At 41.2% G+C, this 27,337-nt stretch overlaps 1 protein-coding gene across 2 annotated transcripts in view; it reads left to right on the forward strand.

Annotated features, from left to right (window-relative positions):
* The first annotated feature begins 5,942 nt into the window (after positions 1-5,942).
* Positions 5,943-27,337, forward strand: part of P3H2 (prolyl 3-hydroxylase 2) — a 165,974-nt gene continuing 144,579 nt past the window's right edge. The window contains exon 1 of one of the 2 annotated variants that reach the window (XM_050779253.1): positions 5,943-6,765. In XM_050779253.1, coding sequence (XP_050635210.1) covers positions 6,295-6,765 — 471 coding nt within the window. In that variant the 5' untranslated portion in view covers positions 5,943-6,294. Of the gene's footprint in view, positions 6,766-12,696; positions 26,155-27,337 lie in introns of those variants that run through there. The other variant, XM_050779254.1, reaches the window with a different exon arrangement.

Raw genomic sequence — 27,337 nt, forward strand, 5'->3', positions numbered from 1 at the left:
TTTGTTTCACTTCTTTGTTGTTGTTGTTCAACTAAATGTGAGTCTTCCAAGGAATGAAGTTAGAATGTCTCCACAACATGAGTGTGAGGACAGAGGGTTTGCATGTTTTGTTTGATTTGGAATTTTAAAGCTCATCTGAGAATTAAGGTAAGCACAAGGATGGAGCTATTAAAGACACTGGAAAGGAACAGCCAGTCCTGGAATGCGGCAGCTCCTGTTTGATTTTAAATCTAAGTTAAATATTAATTTTTCTAAAAAAAAACCCTCTCTTTCTCCAGGGAGGGCTTTCTCTCTCACTCTCTTATGTTGACGGATTGTTGGTGGCTTGCCTGTCACGCTAACTTTTTGGAGAAAAAAAAGTCTTCAGATGATTCTATTTGCGTAAGAAAAAAATGTCTCCAAAACAACTCTCTTGTCACCAGCATCAACAGCAGCTGAACAAGGCGGTGGGCTGTTGCACAGTGATAATTATTCCTTTCATTTCAAAGGAATCAAAGATGTTTGGGGCAAGTGAGAGCCCTGGTTACATGTGATCAAAATATTGCTTTTGGAAAGTCTTTAGTCTACTGCTGAAGTCCGAGTACACTTTTATTATTCCAAAAATATTTAGTAGAATGGAGAAAAGTTGGTTTTTTAAAACTAAGCTGACTTGGAGAAAATAAGAGGCCCTTAAAAATCTCTTCTGAATTCCTACTTGCTAATGGTTCTCTAAAGCAAGACAGTGCAATTATGCTGTTGACTTGTAAACAGAAGTCAAAAGGAAATCCAAGCTCTGTCAAGACTCATTCCAAATGTAATAAAAAGGGCTCTGTCACCCAGAATCTCTTTTAATGTTTTTGGATGGATTCTCTTGTGCTCTGGTTATTCTTTGATTTTTATAAAGAATAGGAAAAAAAGCAAAATTTCAGTCTCCCAGTTCATACTTATCTTAGAAATGTCAACATTTTATGTTCCAATGTCATCTCTTCTCAAATCATATTTCTTTCTTTCTTACTGTCATGTGCTTTTTTCTTTCGCTTTTTAAAAAAGAATTTACAAAAATACTATCACCCACTGCCCCATGACATCTAGCATATATGTTTTATATTTTGCTATATCAAATGAAGCATTGTACTCCTGCTACTGCCTACCTGTGGGTCTAAGTATCCTCCTTTTTGAATTAAGGGAATTAGACGAGCCTTGCAATGCTCAAACTATGCTATATGCCTCAGGCTTGGCACCGCTGATACATTAGACTGAATAATTACTTCTTCTAGGTAGCTGTCTTGTGTATTGCAGAATGGTCAGCACCATTCCTGGTTCTACCCACTAGACACCAACAATATGAATGTTCCGACCCACCGCGCCCCAGATCCGACAACCAAAAATGCCTCTAGATATTGTCAAATGTCTTCTGGGGAGTACAATCACTCTCAGTTGAGAACCGCTGCTCTAATTGAAGCGGTGGTTCTTAAACTTTTGTTAGTATTTGCATCCTCTAAGAAACTGGTAAAAACGTAAAGGCCCAGACTAGATTCTAGTTCAAAAATCCAGAATCTCCATGATTTTACTAGCTTTTTAACAACACAACAAAGTTTCCGAACCATAGTTCATAAGAAATCAGATAAAGTATGGCCAGCACATCATCAAGGAACAAGTTAGAAATGCAAATCTGAAAGCTCCACCCCAGGTTTCGCGAATCGGGAACTCTGAGATGGAAGTCAGTTCATTAGGTAAGAAAAAGTACATTCTTGGCATACTCTACAAGAAGTTAAGGAGTATAAGAGACTCGAGGACGACTGTGTGTTCCAACATAGAGTAAGTACCACTGGGAGAGCATGACCTGGAATCAGCTTCTTTGCACTGCATGGCTCTTATTACCATAGGATCATGAACTTTTTGTCCTGATCCAGCCTTAAAAAGCAGATCAGGCCGGGCGCGGCGGCTCACGCCTGTAATCCCAGCACTTTGGGAGGCCGAGGCGGGCGGATCACGAGGTCAGGAGATGGAGACCATCCTGGCTAACACGGTGAAACCCCGTCTCTACTAAAAATACAATAATTAGCCGGGCGCAGTGGTGGACACCTGTAGTCCCAGCTACTCGGGAGGCTGAGGCGGGAGAATGGTGTGAACCCGGGAGGCGGAGCTTGCAGTGAGCCGAGATCACGCCACCGCACTAGACACTAGACTCCATCTCAAAAAAAAAAAAAAAAAAAAAAAAAAAAAAAAAAAAAAGCAGATCAGATTGGCTCTCTTGGAAGGGAATATCTGGGGGATTACACAAAACCCTACCTACTCATGAATTCTACACAGCACCTGGAGCCCCCACTCATAGACTGATTCTTTGGGCTGTGGCATTAGCTGTAGATCTGTGGTTCTCAACTTTGGCTTCGTATTATAATCACCTGGGAAATTTCTAAAACTCCCAGCGCTCAGGTCATATCCCAGACCAATAAATCAGAATCTTTCAGAGCAGGAGCCAGAAAACAATACTTTAACTTCTTAGGTGATTCTAATGTTCAAGCAAATTTGAGTTGTCAATGAATAGTTTCTCTCAAGTCAGGCAGAGATTGTAGGCAAGGTATATTACTTACTACTTGTAGTAAGATTTAAGAAATAAGGCCGGGCGCGGTGGCTCAAGCCTGTAATCCCAGCACTTTGGGAGGCCGAGAAGGGCGGATCACGAGGTCAGGAGATGGAGACCATCCTGGCTAACACGGTGAAACCCCGTCTCTACCAAAAAAAAAAAAAAAAAAAAAAACCCAAAAAACTAGCTGGGCGAGGTGGCAGGTGCCTGTAGTCCCAGCTACTCGGGAGGCTGAGGCAGGAGAATGGCGTAAGCCTGGGAGGCGGAGCTTGCAGTGAGCCGAGATCCGGCCACTGCACTCCAGCCTGGGCGACAGAGTGAGACTCCGTCTCAAAAAAAAAAAAAAAATTTAAGAAATAAGGTAGTGGGCCGGGCACGGTGGCTCACGCCTGTAATCCCAGCACTTTGGGAGGCCGAGACGGGCGGATCACAAGGTCAGGAGATCGAGACGATCCTGGCTAACAAGGTGAAACCCCGTCTCTACTAAAAAATACAAAAAACTAGCCGGGCGAGGTGGCGGGCGCCTGTAGTCCCAGCTACTCGGGAGGCTGAGGCAGGAGAATGGCGTAAACCCAGGAGGCGGAGCTTGCAGTGAGCTGAGATCCGGCCACTGCACCCCAGCCTGGGCGACAGAGCGAGACTCCGTCTCAAAAAAAAAAAAAAAAAAAAAAAAAAAAAAAAAGAAATAAGGTAGTAGTACATGAAGAAGGCTTGAAAGAACCTGGCCAATTTGGGAATCAGTAGGACACGGTTGCAGTCTATAGGCTATTGACTGTGTGCTAATGCCGATTCTTTCCCTAAGTCTTTTTAGATCCTTCCAGCCACAAGCTATTTTTGCAACCTCTATATTCCCAGAGCGCTTTCTTTTCTTTTCTTTCTCTCCTTCTCTTTTTCTCTCCTTCTTTCCTTCTTTCTTTCTTTCTTTCTTTCTTTCTTTCTTTCTTTCTTTCTTTCTTTCTTTCTTTCTTTCTTTCTTTCTTTCTTTTAGACAGAGTCCCACTCTGTCACCCAGGTTGGAGTACAATGGTGCAGTCTCGGCTCACTGCAACCTCTGCCTCCGGGTTCAAGTGATTCTCCTGCCTCAGCCTCCTGAGTAGCTGGGATTAAAGGTGCCTACTACCACACCCAGCTGATTTTTGTATTTTTAGTAGAGATGGGGTTTCACCATGTTGGCCAAGCTGATCTCCAACTCCTGAGCTCAGGTGATCGGCCTGCCTTGGCATCCCAAAGTGCTGGGATTACAAGCGTGAGCCACCATGCTCGGCCAACACTTTCAATCTAATCTAACATGTACCACATTCTACCTTGTATTAAAGCTCTATACATCATATATATCAAATTTGTTTCCTATACAGTACTGTGAGCTTCCCAGAGATAAGAATCCTGACTTATTCATCTTCTCTTTCATCTAGAATATTTACTTTAAGAGTAGGCATCAAAAAATGTTAATTTAATTGAAATATATTAAGCGATGTAGAAATGTCACCAAATATACAAATAGAATGTAGCAAGGAATCCTGGCACTTTGCCCTCAGTCCCACAGCAGGAGTTCCTAGCCTGATGTGCTTCAAAACCTTCCACAAGTGGACTGATAACCCTGGATTAGACTCCAAAATCTTTATCTGAAGACAGAGACAATCTCTAGAGAAAAAGTCTGGGCAGATGACTGATGTGCTAATTCTGGAACACTGACCATCCAAGGCATTCAATATACATTCAGCTCCAAACTGGAGCTTTTTCATCAGCGATATGAGCCGAATTAGTAACGTTTGGTGGAAAAAAAAAAAGAGCATGATTATCAGTGTCTCTTGGAATTACATAGCCAGGCTGTTCATGGCCTGAGTGGTCAAACCTAACAAAATGAATGAAGGAATGAGCATGACTCTCTGGCAAGCCCCTCAGCATAGTGGTGATTCCACACAAAAGTCTTCTTCGGAAAAATCACAGCAACTAGATACTTTCGTGGGTCTTTTTCCCATTGCCTGTCCCTCTGCTCACCATTGCAGGCACTGAAAGACTGCTGAGATTCTCACAGGTACGAGAAGACCGCAGAAATGCCTCCAGGAGGCAGGCTGGGATCCAGGGTCCAACACATACTCTTGTGAGAGTGTGAAGGAACACGAAAGAGGGGAACACCTTGGCTAAAAACGTATTTGTGATAGAGGAGAAGGGGAGGAACAGGAAGCCTCCAGCTAGTCATTTGGAATCTGGCAACCATTTCTGTCAGCTTTTCCATTCCTAGATTGATGCCCATTGCTTAATTCCTTGAGGTAAGGGATATACTAAATTGCCTCTTTGTTCAACTCTTACAATAAGAATTTCCCTCTCCTCTCCAGTCCTGTCCCCTCTACTCCCCTCTTCTCCTTTTTTTTTTTTTTTTTTTTTTTTTTTTTCTGACGGAGTCTCACTCTGTCACCCAGGCTGCACAATCTCGGCTCACTGCAACCTCCACCTCCTGGGTTCAAGCGATTCTCCTGCCTCAGCCTCTTGAGTAGCTGGGACTGCAGGGATGCGCCACCACGCCCGACTAATTTTTGTATTTTTAATAGAGAGAGGGTTTCGCCATGGTGGCCAGGCTGGTCTTGAACTCCTGACCTCAGGTGATCCACCCGCCTTGGCCTCCCAAAGTATTGGGATTACAGGGGTAAGCCACTGCACCTGGTCCACAGCAAGAATTTATTTCTGAATAGCATTTCACGGTTAGGCGTCTGGCTGTTTAACAGATGAGGAAACTGAGGCCCTCAGTCGCCAAGGTCACACAGCTGGTAAACGGACGGAGCCAGAATGTGAGTACAGCTCCTCCTGCCTCCAAAGGTTCTCTGGGCCCTGTAACACCACGGCTGCCCAGGAAACGCAGGCTATATATTGTTCTTCCCCTGGCCCAGCGCCCTGATCCAATGCCCGGACACACATCCACACAAAGTGGGATGAAAAGGTAAGGGAGAGCCTTCCCCAAGAGAAGGAGCGGTAAGCTTTGATTCTAAAGGGCCTGGGTTGGGTCCGTCCTTTGCCGCTTCTCAGCTGTATGCATTTGGGCAAATCACTTCTCAAACCTCCGCATCTGGGCCTACAGGGCCTCTGTGACTTTTATTTATTTATTTAATTAATTAATTTATCTATTTTTAACTTTAAGTTCCAGGATACATGTGCAGAATGTGCGGGGTTGTTGCATAGGTATCCATCGCATCTATGGTTTTATTCAGTCTGAAATGGCGTTCCAGGCTTCGTTAGAAGGTGAAGCACGCTGCAAACTGCGAGGCCATACACAGATTCCGTAATACGATGAAGGCCCTAACTTGCTAAGCTGGATTTTCTTTATTTCCCAAAAAGAAGGCTAATACTATCCACTGTGCAACTAGAAGGGAACCCTCGTGTAAAGCGCCTCGCCCCGGCTGGCCTCAAGCGGCGCTAGCTCTCTGGCTGGCGCTGGAGTGTGCCGCCCCCGGCAGCCCCGCCGCTGCCGCAGGGAGCCTGGGAGAGTGGCTCTCGGAGGCTCAGGCAGCAGGAGGAGCGTGTGAGCTGTGGGCGTCCCTTTAAGAGCGGCTGGCCAGGCACGGCCTCCGCCTCTCCGTACGCGGAGCGCCGGCGGTCACCTGGGGCTCGCGGGGTAGCCAGATCGCGGCGGGGTCGGCGCCCTTCCCCGAGCGAAGGTGGGAGAGGGGACCCGGACGGGAGGTGCCCCGAAGCCCTCTTGAGCGTACCCGTCCCGCGCCTCTCGGAGGCGGAGGATGCGGGAGCGCATCTGGGCGCCGCTGCTGCTGCTGCTGCCGCTGCTACTGCCGCCGCCACTGTGGGGCGGCCCCCCGGACAGCCCACGCCGGGAGCTGGAGCTGGAGCCCGGGCCTCTGCAGCCTTTCGACCTGCTCTACGCCAGCGGCGCGGCCGCCTACTACAGCGGAGACTACCGGCAAGCGGTGCGCGACTTGGAAGCGGCGCTGCGCAGCCACCGGCGCCTGCGGGAAATCCGCACGCGCTGTGCCCGCCACTGCGCGGCGCGCCACCCGCTCGCGCCCCTCGGCGAGGGCCCCGGAGCTGAGCTGCCCCTTTTCCGCTCCTTGTTGGGGCGGGCGCGCTGTTACCGCAGCTGTGAGACCCAGCGCCTCGGGGGCCCCGCATCCCGCCACCGCGTCAGCGAGGATGTGCGCAGCGACTTCCAGCGCAGAGTGCCCTACAACTACCTGCAGCGGGCCTACATCAAGGTACCCACAGAGCGCTCCTCCACTCCAAAGACCCTGCGGCTCTCACATGCTCTCTTGAGCCCTCCCTGCTGCCCCCGTCATCTCTGTTCCATCTTTCAAATTGGGTGTCCTTAAATATGTGTCTCAGTTTGTCAATCCAGATATCTGGTGGCCCTGTCTCTGTACGCAATAATTGATTAACTTGGACAAGTCTTTTTCTCTCTTTCTCAGCGTCAACTTCTCTCTCAAAAAGAGGACTGTCCTGATAAGGTGAGGGTTAAAGTACGCATTCAGCACGAATTCAGGAGGCGTTGACAAAGCTGAATCTAGTACAAGTTATCTTCTCCCTGCTCCCTTCCCATTTCTCTTCTGTCTCCTCTCTCATCCTTCCTATACTGTAGTCTGCACCTTTTCTCTGAAGTTTAAAAGAATCTTCAAAATAGTGACGTTGAAAGACCTGTTCCAAAACAAATTTCTCCCTCTTCTCCCCTTCACCTACAAAAAAGTAAAGATCAAAGGTTAAAGAGAAGGTATGCTTGGAGGAGGCCAAGCTGTTTGAGGCAGTCTCAGTCAAAGTATCCATCCTAAGTGTTGACTTTTTCTCCTTTGATAGAGGGCTTCCGTTTTCTGGTGGTAGGCATTGGACTGGGTTACTGGGCATCAGTCCTCTCCTTCTAGTTTTATTTTTATATACCTATCTTACCTAAAGTTAGTGACAGGAGGTATAGTGTGCATACTGACATATTTTTCACATACGTAACTTTGAAGATCTCTCTGGATGCTTCAGCAGAGGGAATTTGAATGAGTTCTTCAGCCTGCACTGCCACTCACCCAATTTTGCTTCAAATTGACACTCTTAACCCCTCTTTCTGGTTTTCTATGTTAATATATCAAAGTCTCTTCTACAACTATTGGAAAAGTGGAAGCTTTGGGGTTGGTTGGTCATGCTAGCCAATGGACCAGGCTGCTTTGCTTTGCTTTGCTTTTCTGTTTTTGATGGAGTTTTGCTCTTGTCACCCAGGCTGCAGTGCAGTGGTGCAATCTTGGCTCACTGCAACCTCCGCCTCCCAGGCTCAAGCAATTCTCCTGCCTCAGCCTCCTGAGTAGCTGGGATTACAGGTGTGCACCACCATGCCCGGCTAATTTGTGTGTGTGTGTGTGTATTTTTAGTAGAGACGGGGTTTCCCCATGTTGGTCAGACTGGTCTCGAACTCCTGACCTCAGGTGATCCACCCATCTCGGCCTCCCATAGTGCTGGGATTACAGGCGTGAGCACAGCCGGACCAGGCTGCATATCTAAGGAGATGAAAGTACATACCATGTTCAAATATCCAAATGCCTTTTGCAGCTCATCCCACAAAATCTCTGCCCTCATATGTGGTAGGGGTCTCTCAGATTGGCAACTGTTGGTGGAGTGCATGAAATTTCAACTCAGTATAAATCTTAACCTCCTGTGTATTGTGGCTAAGGTGTTGGAGTTACTGGACTAGTATCTTGGGCAAGAAATGAGGAGAAAGCCTGAATCCTTTCCAGGACTTGTCTTCTACTTGCTTGTACTTCCTGATTGCTGAGACATATATGCAGCATAACTCTGATTTCTTCTAAGTGATTTACACAGTTTCTGGTGGTCTCACAGAAATCAGTCAACACCAGGCAGAGAGGGGTCCTTGAGTGTCTGACAGTGACGTTATCATAAGCTAGTTCCCAGAGAAGAACATGGGTGGTCCCTGTAGCTTGCTCCTCCCGGGAGTCTCCCATGTGAGGTTAGCAGTCCTGCTGTTAATTCTGTCACAAATTTTGGACATATTTTCCTTTCTCGTATGTGGAGAAAGAATACATATTCATGGTCAGTCCTATAAAAATAAATAACCATGAGGTAACTCTCAATATGTGGGTTTCCCTGGTCCTGGAATTCTGCTTGCTTCACTGCTAATGTTAGCATTTGTCAGTCATTTCCCCTCCTGTTCCCTGGTTGGAGGTCAAAGAAGGTGAAGCCATAGGTTTAACATACCTCAGATTTTTGTGGTGAATTGATTACAGGAACAAGTCACACTCTGTAAGTGAATTACTGGATGTTGTCCAATGAATTAATGAAGTTTAAGACGTTCTTTCAAAGGTGTGTGGCTTCATATCTTCATTTCAGTTCTACCAGCAATATTTCTGAGAGCAGAACAAGTCTTGCATCTTCTCCCTTACTTCTCTGGCAGTTTCTTGGATCTACATAATTGATAATCTCTTAGGAAGAAAACATTTTTATCCCTTTGGAAATTCATTTTTGAAAGTTGGAGTTTGTGAACATCTAAAAATGCATCACGGTTTTTCTCCCCCCCTGCACCCCCCTCCCCCAGCCCCCAAGAACTCCACAATTTTAGCCTTTTCTTAACTTCCTTGGAATTTCACTTATGAATATGCGCACACACCATCTTTTGAGACTGAAAAAAAAAAAAAACTCTCTCAAATAATAAAAGAATATCCTTGAGCTCTGACAGGTCTGGATTCTAGGGCATTAATTCCCCGACGTTAGGATGAGGAACTCCCTGCATGTGACTGGATATGGTCATAGTGCCCTGTATTGCTGAATTGCTTTTGACATCAGTGATCCAGTTTGCACTTTAAAGGATAACCCTGGACCAGATCAAATTCAGTGAGGGAGGACTGGAATGCTTCATAAAGCTAAGAAAGTACAATTATTCTCAGCTAAGAGATTTTCCACCTATAGAAGCTCTCAGGAGATGTTGCTTCTCCCCCAAATCCTGCTGAGTGGGCCTCTCATGAAAGCAGGTTATTCTTGCTGGTATGTTGGAGGGGAAGAAGGATGAAGAATCATGAAATCTGAGACCCAGAGTTCAATTTCTTGGTTCACAGATGAGGAAAGGGATGTTTCTAAATGTTGAACAGAAAGGTAAAGAGGTTTGCTCAGTGTCACATATTTAGTGGCATACCAAATGATTTGTTGAAATGAGCACAGGGCTGGGAGTCAGGAGTCTGGATTCTTCCAAAACTGATTCCCATAGCTTTCCTGTGCCCACTGGCCTGTGGGTTCACATCAGGGCCCAGAGAATGCTGCATACCCCAGGGCTATCCTTATGCCAGATTTGGACAGCTCCGGGGATGAGTATGTCCTTGTCTTGCAGGGTAACAGATACTCACTGTATCTTTCATAAGCCTTGCTCTGTTGAATTTTCTCAAGGCCTGGCATGTTGGGAATTTGCCTAGACAGCTATGAGGCAGTAGTTTCACCTGGCTCCTAGCCATACTTTTTGTTTAAAGGCGGGGTGAGACTCTTCAAACTTTTGATTTTTATCATTTAAGATTGTTAGATATAACCCATGATTCATAACCTAAGATGTAAGATATAGCTTTTATCATTGCATTCTCTGCTTAGAAACCTTCAGTGACCTTCCTCTTGCTACCATATAAAGCTCAAACAGTTTAACATAGCATCCACAGCCTGGCTCCCTCTCAACCTTCCCAGCCCTATCTTCCCCAACTCTGCCACCCTCCAGCCAAAGGTAACAATGAGTGCTTTGTCTTATGCCTGACACTTCTGCATCTCTTGGCCTTGTTTAGTCTTTCTTGGGAGGTGTAGAGGCTTTAGAATAGGATAGATATGGGATTAATTTTTAGTGTTCCCAATCTCTATCTGTGTGACTGTCAGCAAATTACATCAGATTTTTCAGCTTTAGTTCTCCCATCTGCAAAATAGGAAAATAATGGGACCTACCTTCCTGTTTTAGGTTAAGTGTAAGAGATGAGTGATATAAAGCACCCAGAATAGGTCCTGATTCTCAGTAACCATTGGAGACATGTTTGTTCTGATTATTAGTTAAAATAATAGACCTTTCCTCCTCCTTTTCTACATGGTCAAATCATAACATCCTAAGGAACGCACCTATTTCTGTGAGTTCTTCCTTCACTCCATCTACAACTCCCAAAAGTACATCATTTCTCCCTTTTCTGAATTCCCACAGCAACAAATTTGTTCCTCTTCTGTCATTTTTCATTTTTAACCTCATTTTGGAAAAACTGATAATTTTGCTATTACTTATGTGAGCTTCTCGAAATCAAGAATTGTCTTAGTAATTCTTGCATCTCCTAAAGCAGAGGTTCCCAGATTTGGATGAATACTAAATGAGTAATTATTATTAATCATCAGGGGCATTAAAATGTGATTTAAAATTAGAGATAAAGGCTCAATAGGTCCGAGCTGGATCATCGGCAACCATCTTCCCTCCAAACACCTAAAGCGGGGGATGGTAGCAGTAGATGTTCAGTGTACGTTTGTTGAATGAATAATAACTTGGTTCCATGCATATGAAATGTTGTTGAGGAAGATTTCTGCACAGTGGCAGGAGGATTTCTCACTTAAGTAGTTTGGCTTCCTGGCTGGTCAGTTGGGAGAGAACGTCACAGGACTGTTGACTACCTGACTTCTCACTATTTTCTACTTACAAGTTCTGGCTAATGTTGCAAACTTTCACCCCCTTTCCCACAGCCCTTTTTCTTCTTTAGTTCTTATTACTTAAAACTGTACTTCAAAATACCCTTGACATATTGTACTTGTTTCATATACAACTCTGGAATTTAAACAAACATGAGGGATATTTTTCTTTCTTATCTGTGTCCTTTATAATCAGGAATGGTTTGACAGGGTCTGTTTTTTTTGTTTTTTTTTTTTTCCTCCCACTTTTCCCAGCCATTTAAGGAAAAAAAAAAAAAAAATGAAAGAAAGAAAAGAAAAGAAAAAAAAAAAACCTAGTGCTGTTTATTTATTCATTTTTCTACTCAAAGCAAGCTTACCCCTGCTTCTTTTGTTTCTGGATTGTTGCTTTGTTCCATTTGACCTTCGTTTTTCTTCTTAGGATTGAAAGGAAGGGGAAAAATACAGACACAATTACATTGGGCAATTCTGTTTTGGTCCTAGAGTCCTCTCTTGAAACCTCCTGTATCTTGATCATAATCTATTTGATTAGGATTCAAAGAAAGGGGAAAAATAAAGACACAATTACATTAGGCAATTCTGTTTTGGTTCTAGAGTCCTCTTGAAACTTCCTTTATCTGGACCATAATCTATTTGATTAGTGGTTCCTAGGGGAAAAAAAAGTAAACTCTAGGAACTTCCTGACTCTTACTCTGTTTCATCAATTGCTATCTCTTTCTAGAACGAATGCCTTAAAAAGAAATTGAAAACCCAGACAAGTGCACCATATAGATCTTATTAGTTTAGAATAAAAATGCTTTCCTGAATCTCGTATTTAAATTTTTTTTTACCTATTTGTAGAATATGTATATTTTATCTGCAAATTATTTCAAATAGAAGGTTGATTTCATAGCTTCTTGAAATAGCTGTTATGAAATTTCTCTAATGGTTATTTCCTCAAAAGATGAAGCGTTTCTCCCCTCTCTTTAACAACTGAACACTTTTTTGTGCTTAAATCGTCAAAATGTACAGGTCACCATCTTTATGTCTCACTCCTTAGGAAGAAAACCTGAGAGATTGTTGGTCTGGCTAGCTTTTAGGTCCTGTGCGCTAAGGAATTAGAATCACAATTGTTCCTTATAGGGACTGTCCCATATTTGAAAGCCTGGTCAGCTCCTTACCAGTCATCCATTGCCCTTACAAGTGATAGGTTCCACAGAGGCTTAAAGTTTAATTAGATGAGGCTGGGCCCGGTGACTCACGCCTGTAATCCCAGTACATTGGGAGGCCGAGGCGGGCGGATCTTGAGGTCAGGAGATCGAGACCATCCTGGCTAACACGGTGAAACTCTGTCTCTACTAAAAATACAAAAAATTAGCCGGGCGTGGTGGCGGGCGCCTGTAGTCCCAGCTACTCGGGAGACTGAGGCAGGAGAATGGCGTGAACCCAGGAGGCGGAGCTTGCAGTGAGCCCAGACTGCGCCACTGCACTCCAGCCTGGACGACAGAGTGAGACTCCATCTCAAAAAAAAAAAAAAAAGTAATTAATTAAATGAGGGCAGCAACTGCTTGCAAATATTTTCCCATGGTTAATCAGCTTGGTTAATCAGGATTCCTTCCTAGCCTTTAACAAAGGAAATTAATAAACTGCTCTCTCCCTTTCTTCATAGACCTCGTCTCTTAGAGTCAAATGGATTCTGTTACTAATATCATCTGCTCTTTTATAAACTCCAAAGGGGTAACTGTGAAATTCTCTTGGAAATGCTTGATAAAATGTCAACTTCCTCATAGGTGAGACTTGATACATTTTGAAAGATGGATAGGTTCACCTAAAATGAAAACTTACTGGATTTGACATAATGACTGTTCTTTTGTATTGCTAAGGAATTAAGTAAACTGTGGATTTCTTAGAGTCACAGATTTTAGAGCTGGAAAAGACTCCAAAGGAACATCTTCAAGTCAAATAACCGCTTTGGGGCAGTGACGTAGAAGTGAGGGACGGAAGGATATCGATTTTGTTCAAGAAACATAATCTAACAAGGGTGGAAGTGGTAGTTATTAAAATTATAAAAATGCTATAGCTTGAAAGGCCCTCAAGGATCATGAAAAAATCTATCCCTGTCACTTAACAGATGATGACACTGGCCTCGTAGATTCCACAACAAATCAAGAAGGGCCAGCAAATGGAGCTTGGTCCAGAATGTAGGTTTCTGACTTCCAGTCTCCTGCTCTTTCCAGCCTCTATGTAACAGTCATGGCTACCTCCTTGAGGGGTGGTCTGGTGACTCAGTGGTGCACTTGAGACCTGCAGTAAACCCATTGCCTTCAGAGACAAAGTGGACGTAAGTCACATGTTCCTGGACTGCCCCCTCCACCCTGCACTTTCATTCACATGATACATAAGTTATTCAGCCAAGAGTCACAGTTGTCCGGTGGAAAACGTTGCATTTCTCGTTAGGAAAAATAATTTCTCCTGTCTTTTTTTTTTTCCATTCATCTTTCTTCTATAATTCTTTTTCTGTATTTTTCTTCATCCCTCCTTTCCTGCTGTCTGATTTTCTAGCCGAGTATTTTCCACCAGACCTTGTCATCATTTGCCAAATGGCCTACACATATCTTTAAAAAAAAATAATTTGGTGTCAGCCCTCTGAGTGGCATTCCTAGTGTTGTGTGTCTGTTTTGCTGGTTTTAGTACTGAAGAGGACTGCAGACTGTTTTTAAACGAAGCTACTTTTCTTGACCACACTCTTTTCTGTTCTACTGTACTATATTGTTACCTCTAGTTATTTCCCGGTTTTTCCTTGGCCCTCCCCCTGCATTGTCCTCTTAGTGGTCTACACAATGAAAGCACATCTGAAAAGAAGACAGCAGAGGAGAAAATGGGGAAAGAGAAAATGTTGGTAGACCTAAGCTCAGGTTTCCAGCTGTAATAAAATAAAAGTCATTGAGCCTCTTATTTAATCTGATAAACAGTCATAGGTATCTACTTTTTGATACTGTTTTTATGTCACTTACCCTCATGTGTGTTGGGTATGGGTTGGAGGAAGATGTTCCCCACCAACTCTCTATCTTTCTGCCACTGCCCCCGTGCCATAGTCATGAAACATAAGTACCCCGACCATTTCATTTTATGGATGGGAAAATAAAGCTCAAAAGAGAATTGAGTTGATCAAAGTAAATGCAATCAAATGGAAGATCCAGGATTAGAATCCAGGAACCCAGACACCCTCCAACCCCTGTGACATTGCCATTGACCACTAGTTGTAAGATCCACACTAGAATAGGGTTCCTCCCATTAATGAGCTCACTTCTAATATAGAGGATTTCAAGTGGCCCATAATTATAACATGAGACCCATGGGGAGAATTGTCAACCATAATACAAGTTATAGGATTATTTTTATTGCACTCCCCATTATTCCATTAATGATCAAGTGACTTAACCCTAGGTACATTAACGATTTCAACAAGTTTCACTTTTCTCTCTCTGAGCATCTTCTATGAATTCCTGTGAATTGAAGTGGCTGGACCAGCTTAATTATTTAGGTTCCTTCAGGTCTGTGATTCTGACATTGAGGCTGTCAAGAATATTGTTTATGGCAAGAATTCGTGCATCAGGTAAATTAGATGCATGGGATTCTTTACAAAATTTTCTCTGTCTTTGAAAGTTCATAAGAAAGAAAGAGTCACATTTAAGTGAGTAATAGGAAGACCAGAAACTGGTTTCATGGAGGAAGTGATGTTTAAAATCTTTTATTCTAGAGGGGCCAATGCGAGTTTCTAGACTGGGGTTTTGGATACACAGATGAAAGCTACAGTGTCATTTCTATATAAAGTATATTAAAATAGAGCCCCTCTGATGGATTTTTTTAGAGGCATTCTTTCTCCCCACCCTTTACCACCCTATCTTTCTGCGGCTGCACCCTGCCACATTAATGGAACATTAGTATTCCAGGCATCCATTTTACAGATGGAAAATAAAGGCCAAAAGAGAACTGAGTGGCCCAAATTTTACAGCACCGTAAGAGAAGGACCAGGATTAGAATCCAAGAACCCTGACTTCCATTTCTGTGAAATTGCCATTGACCACTATTTGTAAGGTCCACTGTGAAAACACAAGCTTAACGAAGTTAAAACGAAACACACAGCGTGCCACTTGCATTATTTGCTAAATGAAAGAGACCCTGAAATAAAAGCCATAATCTTCTTATGCAATGTTATTTCTTGCACTCTGTTCTGCCTACTTCTGGGAAAAACTCAGAAACAAGAACGTGAGTCAATGCTGTCTCCCAGTTAGCTTAATGAAAATGAATGAGGCAAAGGATCTTCTTTGGAAGGGAAGTAGAGGGATAGGAGCCAGAAAGGGGGAGATCCAAAACGTCAGAATTTCTAGAAGTGCAGAGCTATCAGAATGATCCTGCTGGAATTCATTATCTACAAATATTAGATTCCGTTTTTGTGCACATAGCAGAAAACTTCTGGGAATTGCAGTTTAATTGTACTGGGACCCTGGAAAGGAATGTATAAAAGCAAAATGTGTAATAAAATAAATGAATACAAAACAAAGAAACTGTTAACAAATCTGGAAGCACAGGAAATTTGAGCCAATTTTGACATATTCTTCTTGCCTGAATGCCAAATTTGTAAGTCTGCCAAAATCAATAGATTTGCATAGAGAAACTGACACACAATTAAGACCCCAGGCACAGAGAATTACCTTAAAACCAGATTTGGCTATTTTTTTTAAAAATGAGCTCAAATTATGGTATCAAAGACTAATCCAGTAGACCATACAAATTATTTCTCCACTGAAGCATATGCTACTTTAAAATAATATTTTTATTTGAAATCCAGGATCAACATCAGCATTTGATTCTAATACATGCTATTTATAAATGCCACCAGGGACAGAGACTTTCACAGTCAATCATTGTTTCTATAGGAATACCAAGGGCTCAGTTAAACAGTGGGGTTTACAGGTTTTCAGGTCAATAAGCATTTCAGTCTGGGTTTCTCAACCTGGGCTGATTGATATTCTGCGATGAATAATTCTTTGTTGTGTCAAGCTGTCCTGTGCATTTTAGGATGGCCAGCAACATTCTTGGCCTTTACATGTTATATCAGTAGTAACACATTCCACCCCTCTCCAAGCTGTGATAACAAAAAATGTCTCCATATATTGCAAAATGCACTTGGAGGTCAAAATCACCCTAGATAGAAAAACACTGATTTTAACATTTAGCCATATTTAAGATGACTGGCCCAGGTGTGGTGGTTCATGCCTGGAATCCCAGCACTTTGGGAGGCTGAGGAGGGTGGATCACCTGAAGTCAGGAGACCGGGACCGACCTGGCCAACATGGTGAAACCCCGACTCTACTAAAAATACAAAAATTAGCCGAGTGTGGTGGTATGCCTGTAATCCCAGCTACTCTTGCTTGAACCTGGGAGGCAGAGGCTGCAGTGAGCCGAGATCATGCCACTGCATTCCAGCCTAGGCAATAGAGCGAGACCCTGCCTCAAAAAAAAAAAAAAAAAAAAAAAAAAAGACTGGACATCAAGGTTAGATAGTTAGATAAGGACAATTTATACTGGATTATACTAGATGACAGTTTGCCCACTGATGAATTATAATGTTTATTTCAAAAGTTTGGCTGCAGCTAGATAACTTTAAGAGGAGAAATCTATTGGAAATAGAACTTCTGTCTTCAAGATGCATAGCGCTGGGCTCATATCCCGTATCTAGTTCTCCGTAGCTGCAGTAGCTCCGCTTATAGAAAAGATCAGATAGCTTTCTCTACTTATTGTCCTAACATGATGAGACAGGTTGCTTTAACAGTACAAACTAACACATCTTAGTTTTGACTTTCAAACTCCAGAATGACTATATTTCTTATTCAACTTGTAAAGTTCCCAAACCCAATTATTTATAAATAATCCACTGCAACCTGTAAGTTTTCTTTGGGTTAGCTCTGTGTCACATATATTCTTAGGAAGCAGCTTGTCACAAAACAAAAATGCCAACTCACAGAAGACTGCGAAGTGGGGGAAATAAGAGGAGGTCAGGTGAAAGAAACAAATATTAGAGAGAAAAAGAGAGAGGGAGGGAAGGAGTGAGCCAAAGAGTGATACAGAAAGAGAGGAAGAAGGATGAAGAGATAATGAACAAAATGAAGCAAAGGAACGCCAAGAGCAATCAGATTGAAGTCCAAAGGTTTCAGGCATGAAAAGAGTCTCACTAAAGAAAACTAGGATGTTTCCCACTCTAATATCTGCCTCTGTTGTAAAATTAATAGTTGGGGAACAGATGTTTGTCTTTCTTCCACTCTCTATTGCTGTAAGGCCATATTCTGTTGAGACACTTCTGCCTTGCTGAAGTGCAGAACAGCAGAGTTAATCAGCTTCTTCAGGAAAGAGAAGGAAGTAGGCCGGGCGCTGTGGCTCAGGCCTGTAATCCCAGCACTTTGGGAGGCCGAGACGGGCGGATCACGAGGTCAGGAGATCGAGACCCTCCTGGCTAACATGGTGAAACCCCGTCTCTACTAAAAATACAAAAAAAAAAAAAAAAAATTAGCTGGCCGTGGTGGCGGACGCCTGTAGTCCCAGCTACATGGGAGACTGAGGCAGGAGAATGGTGTGAACCCAGGAGGCAGAGCTTGCAGTGAGCCGAGATCACACCACTGCACTCCAGCCTGGGTGACAGAGCGAGACTCTGTCTCAAAAAAAAAAAAGAAGGAAATAATTCCTCCGGCTAGAGATTCCACATGCACAACACTGAATGTTTACCAAATGATATAATTCTCCTCTAAAAAAACAAAAACAAACGAAAGAGAAAGATCCCAAATAAAGAATGCTAGCTATTAGTTTTCATTAAATTGAACTCTTTTCTCTATCAGCAGTTAAAAAAAGTACTGAGGCCTTTTAGATGTAACCTTCTTTTTTAAGGCCCTGGAGATATGAAGATGAGTAAGACACTCCTCCTATCTCCAAGTAAGTCACAGTCCACTGAAAAAAACAAATGTGTATATAGCTATAATATTGATTAACGTAATAAACAGAAGCACTCCTATGTGATTATGTAGTGTCAATTCAGAGATGTTTTGTATCAAAACAGTGAAATTAAATATGGGAAAGAAAAATTAAAGATTTACAGGCTGGGCATAGTGACTCACACCAGTAATCTCAGTGCTTTGGGAGGCTGAGGTGGGAGGATCACTTGAGCCCAGGAGTTTGAGGCTGCAGTGAGCCATGATTGCACCACTGCACTCTAGCCAGGGTAACAGAGCAAGACCCTGTCTCAAAAAAGAAAAAGAAAATTATAGTGTGTGAAACCTGCCGTTTAAAAAATAAATACTGGTAATTTTTAGGCTGGGCTCAATGCCTCATGCCTGTAATCCCAACACTTTGGGAGGTAGAGGCGGGAAGATTGATTGAGTAAAGGAGTTCAAGACCAACCCCGTCTCCAAAAAAAATAAATAAGTAAAAATAAAATACTGGTAATTTTTAATACTTAGATAGAAAACGGGATAAAAAACAAAAAATACTATTGGAGACAGAGACAGTGAAAAATTTGGAGAATTAATTTAATCAAGTGCAGGCAGTTTTAAGAATAAATTTGACTAATCATAGCTTGTAAAAGAATCTGTACTATTCTGAGGCTTGAAAGAAATGTATGTATAGTAAGGTATGAAACAATGCCTTTTAGGGAATTTTACTAATAGTTATAAAATCTATTACCTCAAAGCTAAATGTAAGTGAATTGTAGCTTTAAAGATTTTTTAAGTTTGATAAGGGAAATGTCATTTTGCCATTTCAGGTTCCTTTGAAATTCTAGGTGAAGCTCCACCTTCCCTTTTACAGTTCTCCAGATTGTTCACCCTCTTTGTGTCTCAATTTCTATCTCGGTGAAAAGATAAATAATAAAAATTACCCAACTCATAGGGTTGATGAAAGGACAAAAGGAGGAAATATCTGTGAAAGTCATTTATGAGGGATAGGATACATAAAATTAGGAGTGAGAAAATGGAGAAATTAAAATCTCTACTCATAGACTGGATTATTCAAACAAAAATGCTATGAAAGCACAACAAGAAGAAAATCTTCTATTGCTTCACACAGCTGAAACACAGGTCAAAGAATCTTCCTACTTTATCAAAATAACTTGGCGAATTATTTTTTACCTCAATAGGTATAAATGTCTATCTATCTATCTATCTATCATCTATCATCTAAATATATTTCAATAAAGTCATCAAACTAATAACGAAAAATGGTTTGTGTATGTACAGAAAGAATCAGACTAAATATTCATATAGAAAAAATTGTTAGCCTTTGAAGACCATATTATATTATCTTCTTGATGCACTTTGTTTACAAACAGATTATAAAGAAACCTGAAATGGCAAAATGATATTTCCTTTAACAGACTTAAAAAGTCACTGAAATCAAACACTTGATCTTAGTTTTGAAGGCAGTTATTTTTTATGACTATAGTTATTAGTGATAACGGATATTATTGACTATTACTATGTACCTGGCATTATGCTAAAAGCTTTCTGTAAATTTTCTCATCAAGTTCTTTCAACAATCGTAAGATACAAACTCTAGTATATTCTTCACTTTTCAATAGGGATACTGAAGCCCGAAAGATTAAATAATGTGTCTGAGATTATACTGCTAGCAACAGAATCAGAATCTGAATCCAGATTTTTCTGATCACAAATCCTGAGTTGTCATCCACTTCCCATAGCTTGAGTTTTGACATCAAACAGATACATAGTCAAAAAAAGTTCTGACTTATATCAGTTGTCTGAGACTGTATGAAACTTGTCTACATGAATCAGAATTTTCTATCAGGAAAATGGCGATAATCACACCTATTTTACAAGGTACTTGTGAGAAGTTAAAAAAAAAAAAAAAAAAAAAGGTTGTTCCTTGCCTCATAGCTTCTAGGCAGGTGGTGAATTTCTAAGAGAAGATGAAGGGCAAAAGAATATTGAGGCAAATATATCATGATATGTGGAGAAACTAATTACATCTATAACAGCTACACAACACTAATGGACACATAAAACAGGCACTTGACCCATTCAGTCTCAGTAACTGGCTTCACGTTCAACACTCTGTGCATTGTAGCACAGACTTACCAGCCTCTTCACCATCAAGATAAAACAAAAATCGTCCTCTTAATGGAAATTCGAGGCTGTGTGTTTGCTATGTTAAGAAATGTTCTTTTCTTTCTTCCCCACTAAATTCTCCCATTCTCTGATTTCAGTTTCCTTGAGATTGTGTCCTCTTCTTTGTATTTTTTTTTTAAATGGACTCTGTTCAAACACATTCCACATCTTCTCTGTTTCATATTAATAGATAAAATCTCTTCCCACAGACACATCTTGGGAATTTTAAACCTCTTTAAGCCTCCTTCCTACCCTGATTTCTTGTACCCATGGGAGATGACTTAAGTTTGAGAATAAACAAACATTTCTTCATCATAGACACCGAAATGAAACTGCTTTTTGTTTAGCAGTCAGGTAAATGGGAGAGCAGCTCACAAAAAGAAGTAGAGGGTTACTAGTCTAGGAATCAAGCAATTTAGGCTCTTCACCCAGTTGTGTCATAAATAGCTTTCTCTAGTCCTTGGGGTTTGCATTTGGACTAGGGCAGCATTGGGCCAGTTGCTTAATAAGAGCTCTTCTGCATCTGCCAGCGTGAGATGCTAAAATGCTTTAGTGGACTGGTACAGCAAGCCAACAGTCTACCTGTGGAAACAGAACATTGATGACATTATAAAATAATGGAATATAAAATGCAATGGACATAAAATAGTTTAAAAGGTTACAGGAAAGGAATGACTTCCAGTGTATCTAATGCTGGTCCTCAACTTGGGGCAGTGAATCACTTTAAAGTAAAACTTGAAAAGGAGTTACACAATGGTACTTTAAGAGGACAGAATAAATTAGGCCATGTTCAAGAAAGACAAAGAAGATAGATAAAAGACTCAAACCATATATGAGAAACAGCTGATATAGAGGATGAGTAAGCTAATGAAGAAAAGACAAGCAACAAGAAAAAAAATCTCCTTTTGGAGGTTCAAAAAAGATTATCATTTGAGGCGATTATTCCTGATCTTTATGGCACTGAAGAATGGAAGTGTTAGGACCAAGTAACAGAAATTACGGAAAACAAGATCTTGGCTCAAATATGAAAGAGTTTCCTAACACTAAGAGCTATTCTGAGATCTAATAGGAAGTCCTAGAAGGTGTTCAAACATGAGTCAAACAAACACCTAACGTAGAGGTTGTATTTAAGGTGCAAGCACCAGAGTGATGTTGAAAATAGTGAGATTGAAAATATTTTCCAATCCAAAGTCTGTAAGACTCCATGATTTTGTGAAGTGAAACTTTGTCTTGTACCCACAGAAGGGATCATTGAAGTCTTTTTCATTGAAAAAGTCGTACAGTTTTCTATCTTGCTTTTGAATTCAAGTTAATGTATTTTAGGCCATGGTTACCAGCCTACTCCCTATAAATAATTACATAATGCAAAAAAGAAAAGAGGAAAAAACAGTACCAAGGCCCTAAAACGCACATGCCAGAACACGCGTGCATGCAATATTTAGCAGCAATAATATCCACATGCGTGATTGACATCAGTCCTCTGATTTTTGACTCATGTCTCCATGAGATGACATCTGAGATGGATTTAGTTGTGGTTACATAGTACCGCTGGGGGTTTTAAGTTAAATTTATTGCAACTGATCAGGACATCCATGCTTAGGAATTGAAAGTAGATATGCTTCTCTGAGCAAATATATCGTGATATACTAAGTAAAAGCAAGTTCATTTATAGAGGCTTTGCAATCCTATTCTGATTTGCTGTCCAGAGGCCAATCTTTAAACCTGGTGATGTACTACACTGTAGTTCATTTCTCAAACTTGTATACTGTTAAAGAAATTTAAAGGGTATTAAAATATTAAATGTTTTAAGATAATATTTAAAGAATCCCTTTATCCAGCTCCCTCCTCTTTGAAGTTCTTCCCTCACTCTCTAGTTGGGAGAGGAGGAGTGCCCTGGTACCACCACTGGAGTGGAGGGGAATGGGTGGAAGTCCATGCTGTCTCTTGGACCAGCTGACATAAAGGTGAATTGAGCCATGGTTTTTGCCCCATGCTGTTTGGCTGGAGTAGAATAGATATTATTATAAATATTTCTGTTCTGCTATGCCTAATCCTTTGACTAGAGAGAGCATGGTTTCTAAACAATCTTTGAATGATGATGATGATGAATATAATTTGGAATGGATATGATTTCAGATCTCTAGCAGAGTTTTGTTACCAATACTTTACCACAAAAAGCTACTGGAGGCGGGGCACAGTGGCTCACCCCTGCAATCCCAGCACTTTGGGAAGCTGAGGCTGGCGGATCACTTGAGGTCACGAGTTCAAGACCAGCCTGGCCAGCACAGTGAAACCCTGTCTCTACTAAAAATGCAAAAATTAGCCAGACGTCGTGGTGGGCACCTGTAATCCCAGCTAGCTGGGAGGCTGAGGCACGAGAATCAGTTGAACCTGGGAGGCGGACGTTGCAGTGAGCCGAGATTGCACCACTGCACCCCAACCTCGGTGACAGAGTAAGACTTCATCTATAAAAAGAATAAAAGGCTACTGAAAAACCTTTCTAATGTTGAGTAAAAATCTCTAAGTCAACTTTGTCACCACCACTAAATCAACCGTGAGTAGGTGAACTGGATTGTGCTATAGTTCATGTCAAGTTGTTAAGGGTTCTTTCCTACCTCTGCCTTAGAAGTACGGAGAAGTCCCAGAGCTCTTTCAGCCTTGCCACCAGCCTGCCCTTTCCCTTGTTTATGTGTCCGTAGATGAGGCTCCTCTAGGACACTGTGATTTAACTCTTGGTAAATAAATACAGATTCGATTGTCCTGGTCCACTTTCCCAATAGGATAGTTAGCAAAGGTTTCCCTAATGTGTTATTTATGGAAAATCAATTTACTCAGAGTTTGGAATAGGAAAAAAAGTTTCTAAGTGATTTTTTTTCCTGTAACCCGTTGTTTCAGATTAAGTGTGATAGTCTTATGATCAATACCTCCTAAATTCCAGATCATTATGTGTGAATCTTTGACCTAAACATTTACATATGGCTGATAGTACTATCTGAGTCTTGGACGTGATGGAAACTCATTCTTGTTGAATTTGAATTGTCAGTTCTCCTAGGACATAGGTTTGCCCATATGCTTTTACACATAGCTATTTCGAAAACTAGCACACCTCAGAAATATTGCAGGTTTGGTTCCAGACCATTGCAATAAAGCAAGCCTCACAATTTTTATTTTTTGGTTTCCCAGTGCATATAAAATTTGTGTTGACATTATAATTTAGTCTATTAAGTATGCAATAATATTATGTCTAAAAAACAATGTACATACCTTAATTTTAAAAAATACTTTATTGCTAAAAATTATCTGAGCCTTCAGCAAGATACAGTCTTTTTGCTGGTGGACAGTCTTATCTCCGTGTTGGTGGCTGGTGACTGATCAGGTTGGTGGTTACTGTAAGCTGGAGCGACTATGGCATTTAAAATAAAAACGAAAACAAAAAAACAAAGTTTGTCCCATTAATTAACTCTTCCTTTTATGAGCACTTTCTCTGTAGCATACTATGCTGTTTGATAGTGTTTTACTCACAGTAAACTTCTTTCCAAAGTGGTCAATTCTTTCAAACCCTGCCACTGCTTTATCAACTAACTTTATGTAATATTCTAAATCTTTTGTTGTCATTTCAGCAGTGTTCACTGCATCTTCACCAGGGGTAGTTTCCACATCAATAAACCACTTTTTTTGCTCATTCTTAAGAAGCAACTTTTTATCTGTTCGAGTTTTACTATAAGATTTCAGTAATTAACTAACATCTTCAGGCTCCACTTCTTATTTTAGTTCTCTTGCTATTTCTACCACACTTCCATTACTTTCTCCACTGAAATCTTGAATTCCTCGAAATCATCCATGAGAGTTGGAATCAACTTCTTCCAAACTTCTGTTAATGTTGGTATTTTGACCTTCTCCTTATGAATCACGAATGCTATTAATGACATCTAGAATGGTAAATCCTTTCCAGAAAGTTTTCAGTTTACTTTGCCCAGATCCACCAGAGGAATCACTGTCTACTGCAGTCATAACCTTACAAAGTGTATTTCTTAAATAATAAGACTTGAAAATCAAAGTTACTCCTCTATTGCAGGCTGCTGAATGGATGTTATGTTGGTAAGCATGAAAACGACATTAATCTCTTTGTTCGTCTCCATCAGAGCTCTTGGGTGACTAGGAGCATTGTCAATTAGCCGTAATATTTTGAAAGAAATCTTTTATTCTGAGCAGATAACAGTGGGTTTAAAATACTCAGTAAACCATACTGTAAACAGATATGCTGTCATCTAGTCTTCGTTATTCTATTTATAGAGCACAAGCATAGTAGATTTAGCATAATTCTTAAGGGCCCTGGGATTTGGGGGATGGTAAATGAACATTGGTTCAAGTTAAAGTCACCAGCTGGATTAGCTCTAACAGGAGAGCCAGTCTATCCTTTGAAGCTTTAACATCAGTATTTAACTTATTTTTCTCTAGCTAAGAAAGTCCTATGTGACATCTTCTTCCAAGAAGATGTTTTATCTACAATGAAAATTTGTTGTTTAGTGCAGCCACTTTTATTAATTATTTTAGCTAGATCTTCTGGATAACTTGTTGCAGCTTCCACATTAACACTTGCTGCTTCATCTTGCACTTTCGTGTTATGACGACGGCTTCTTTTTTTAGACCTCGTGACCCAACTTCTGCTTGCTTCAGACTTTTTTCCTGCAGCTTCCTCAGCTCTCTCAGCCTTCCCTGAATTGAAGAGAGTTCGACTCTTGCCCTGAATTAGGCTTTGGTTTTAAGGAATGTTGTGGCTGATTGGATTTTCTATCCAGACCACTAAAGCTTTCTCCATATCAGCAATAAGGCCGTTTCACTTTCTTATCGTTCCTGTGTTCACCGTAGCAGCATTTTTCATTTCCTTCAATCGCTTTTTTTTTTTTTTGCATTCACAATTTGGTGAACTGATGCAAGAAACCTAGCTTTTATTCTATGTTGGCTTTTGACCTGTCTTCCTCAGTAAACTTAATCATTTTTAGTTTTTAATTTAAAGTGAGAGACATGTGACTCTTCACTTAACTAGAACCCTTAGAGCCATTGTGGGATTATTCATTGGCCTAATTTCAGTATTGTTGTGTCTCAGGGAATAGGGAGGCCTGAGGAGAGGGAGAGAGACAGGTGAATGGTGAGTTGATAAAGCCGTCAGAACACACACAACATTTTTCTATTAAGTTTGCCATCTTATATAGGCATGGTTTGTGGGGCCTGAACCAATTACAATAGTAACATCAAAGATCAGTTATCACAGATCATCATAACAGTAATGATAACTCTGAAAAAGCTTAAAATATTGTGAGAATGACCACAATGTAACATGGAGACATGGGGTGAGCGCATGCTGGTGGAAAAGTGGCGCTGAAAGGCTCGCCTTCAAAGCGATTGAAGGAAATGAAAAATGCTGCTACGGTGGACACAGGAACGAGAAGAAAGTGAAACGGCCTTATTGCTGATATGGAGAAAGCTTTAGTGGTCTGGATAGAAAATCCAATCAGCCACAACATTCCTTAAAACCAAAGCCTAATTCAGGGCAAGAGTCGAACTCTCTTCAATTCAGGGAAGGCTGAGAGAGCTGAGGAAGCTGCAGAAAAAAAGTCTGAAGCAAGCAGAAGTTGGTTCATGAGGTCTAAAAAAAGAAGCCGTCGTCATAACATGAAAGTGCAAGATGAAGCGGCAAGTGTTAATGTGGAAGCTGCAACAAGTTATCCAGAGGCCTGATGCAAGGTTGCCACAAGCCTTCAATTTGTGGAAAACAGTATCTGGAAAGTGCGGTAAAATGAAGCACAATCAAAAGAGGTATGCCTGTACTTACACACTTCAAAAATACCATTTTCTGCCCTTGATCAGAGTTTTGTAAAGACAGATCTTTCATGATGATACCAACTTCATAGGTCGATTTGAGAATAATAGCATGAAATTGGGTGGAACATCTCGGAAACTGTATTAGAGGAAGGAATATAGAAAGTGTGGCTCTAGTTTTAATTATGTCGCTAACTCTGTAGGGCTTTATAATGGTTAACCTTTTCTTGGCCTCAGTGTCTTCTTTAATAAACTGAGGTGATTGTAATGTATAATCTTGGAAGTCTCTGCCAGCTTCAATATATCTTAATATTTGGCAGAATATTTCCTCTGATAAAAAAATTTATTACATGCTACTAAACTGTGAAACAATCAGCAGTTGTTCATTTCTCGTTTTGATCTTAATAAATCCTTGTATCTTATCCTCAATACCAAAAACTGTGACATTTAAACATTAAGATAATAAGCTTAGGAAATACAAAATATTGAATATATTGTAGAGAAAAGTGACCTTGGCAAGCCCTGCGCAATCATGGAAGTGATTTTGTGTGTGTGTGTTGGTGGGGGGAGCGGGGACGGGGTTTTGCTTTCATCACCCAGGCTGGAGTGCCATGGCATGATCTCGGCTCACTGCAACCTCTGCCTACCCGGTTCAAGCAATTCTCCTGCTTCAGCCTCCCAAGTAGCTGAGATTACAAGTGCCCACCACCACACCTGGCTAATTTTTGTATTTTTAGTAGAGATGGAGGTTCGCCATGTTGGGCTGGCCGGTCTCGAACTCCTGACCTCAGGTTATCCACCCACCTCGGCCTCCCAGAGTGCTGGGATTACAGGCATGAGCCACTGCGCCCAGCCAAAAGTGATCTTTCATAGCAGTGTCAGAGTTCTGAAGAAATATTCTAGTTTCATCGCTCAATTCTACAATTAGCCTCAGTACCTCTTCCTCTTAACTTTAGTGTTAAAGTATTGTACCTGCCACACAGTTCTGCAGACTCTGCTCTGAAATGATATAAACCAATGGTTAATGTTCAACTTTCTTCACAATTTTCCTTATTTTCCATAATGCTAAAAAAGATGAAGATACGTATTGTTAATACCAACTTTTTTTCTACGAGTAAAGCAGTTTATGGATTGTCATTCAGGTAAGACTTCTTATTAGAAATGTGCTTTTTTGCTGCAC

Source organism: Macaca thibetana, chromosome 2 (genome assembly GCF_024542745.1).
Source record: "Macaca thibetana thibetana isolate TM-01 chromosome 2, ASM2454274v1, whole genome shotgun sequence".
NCBI classification, from domain to species: Eukaryota; Metazoa; Chordata; class Mammalia; order Primates; family Cercopithecidae; genus Macaca; species Macaca thibetana.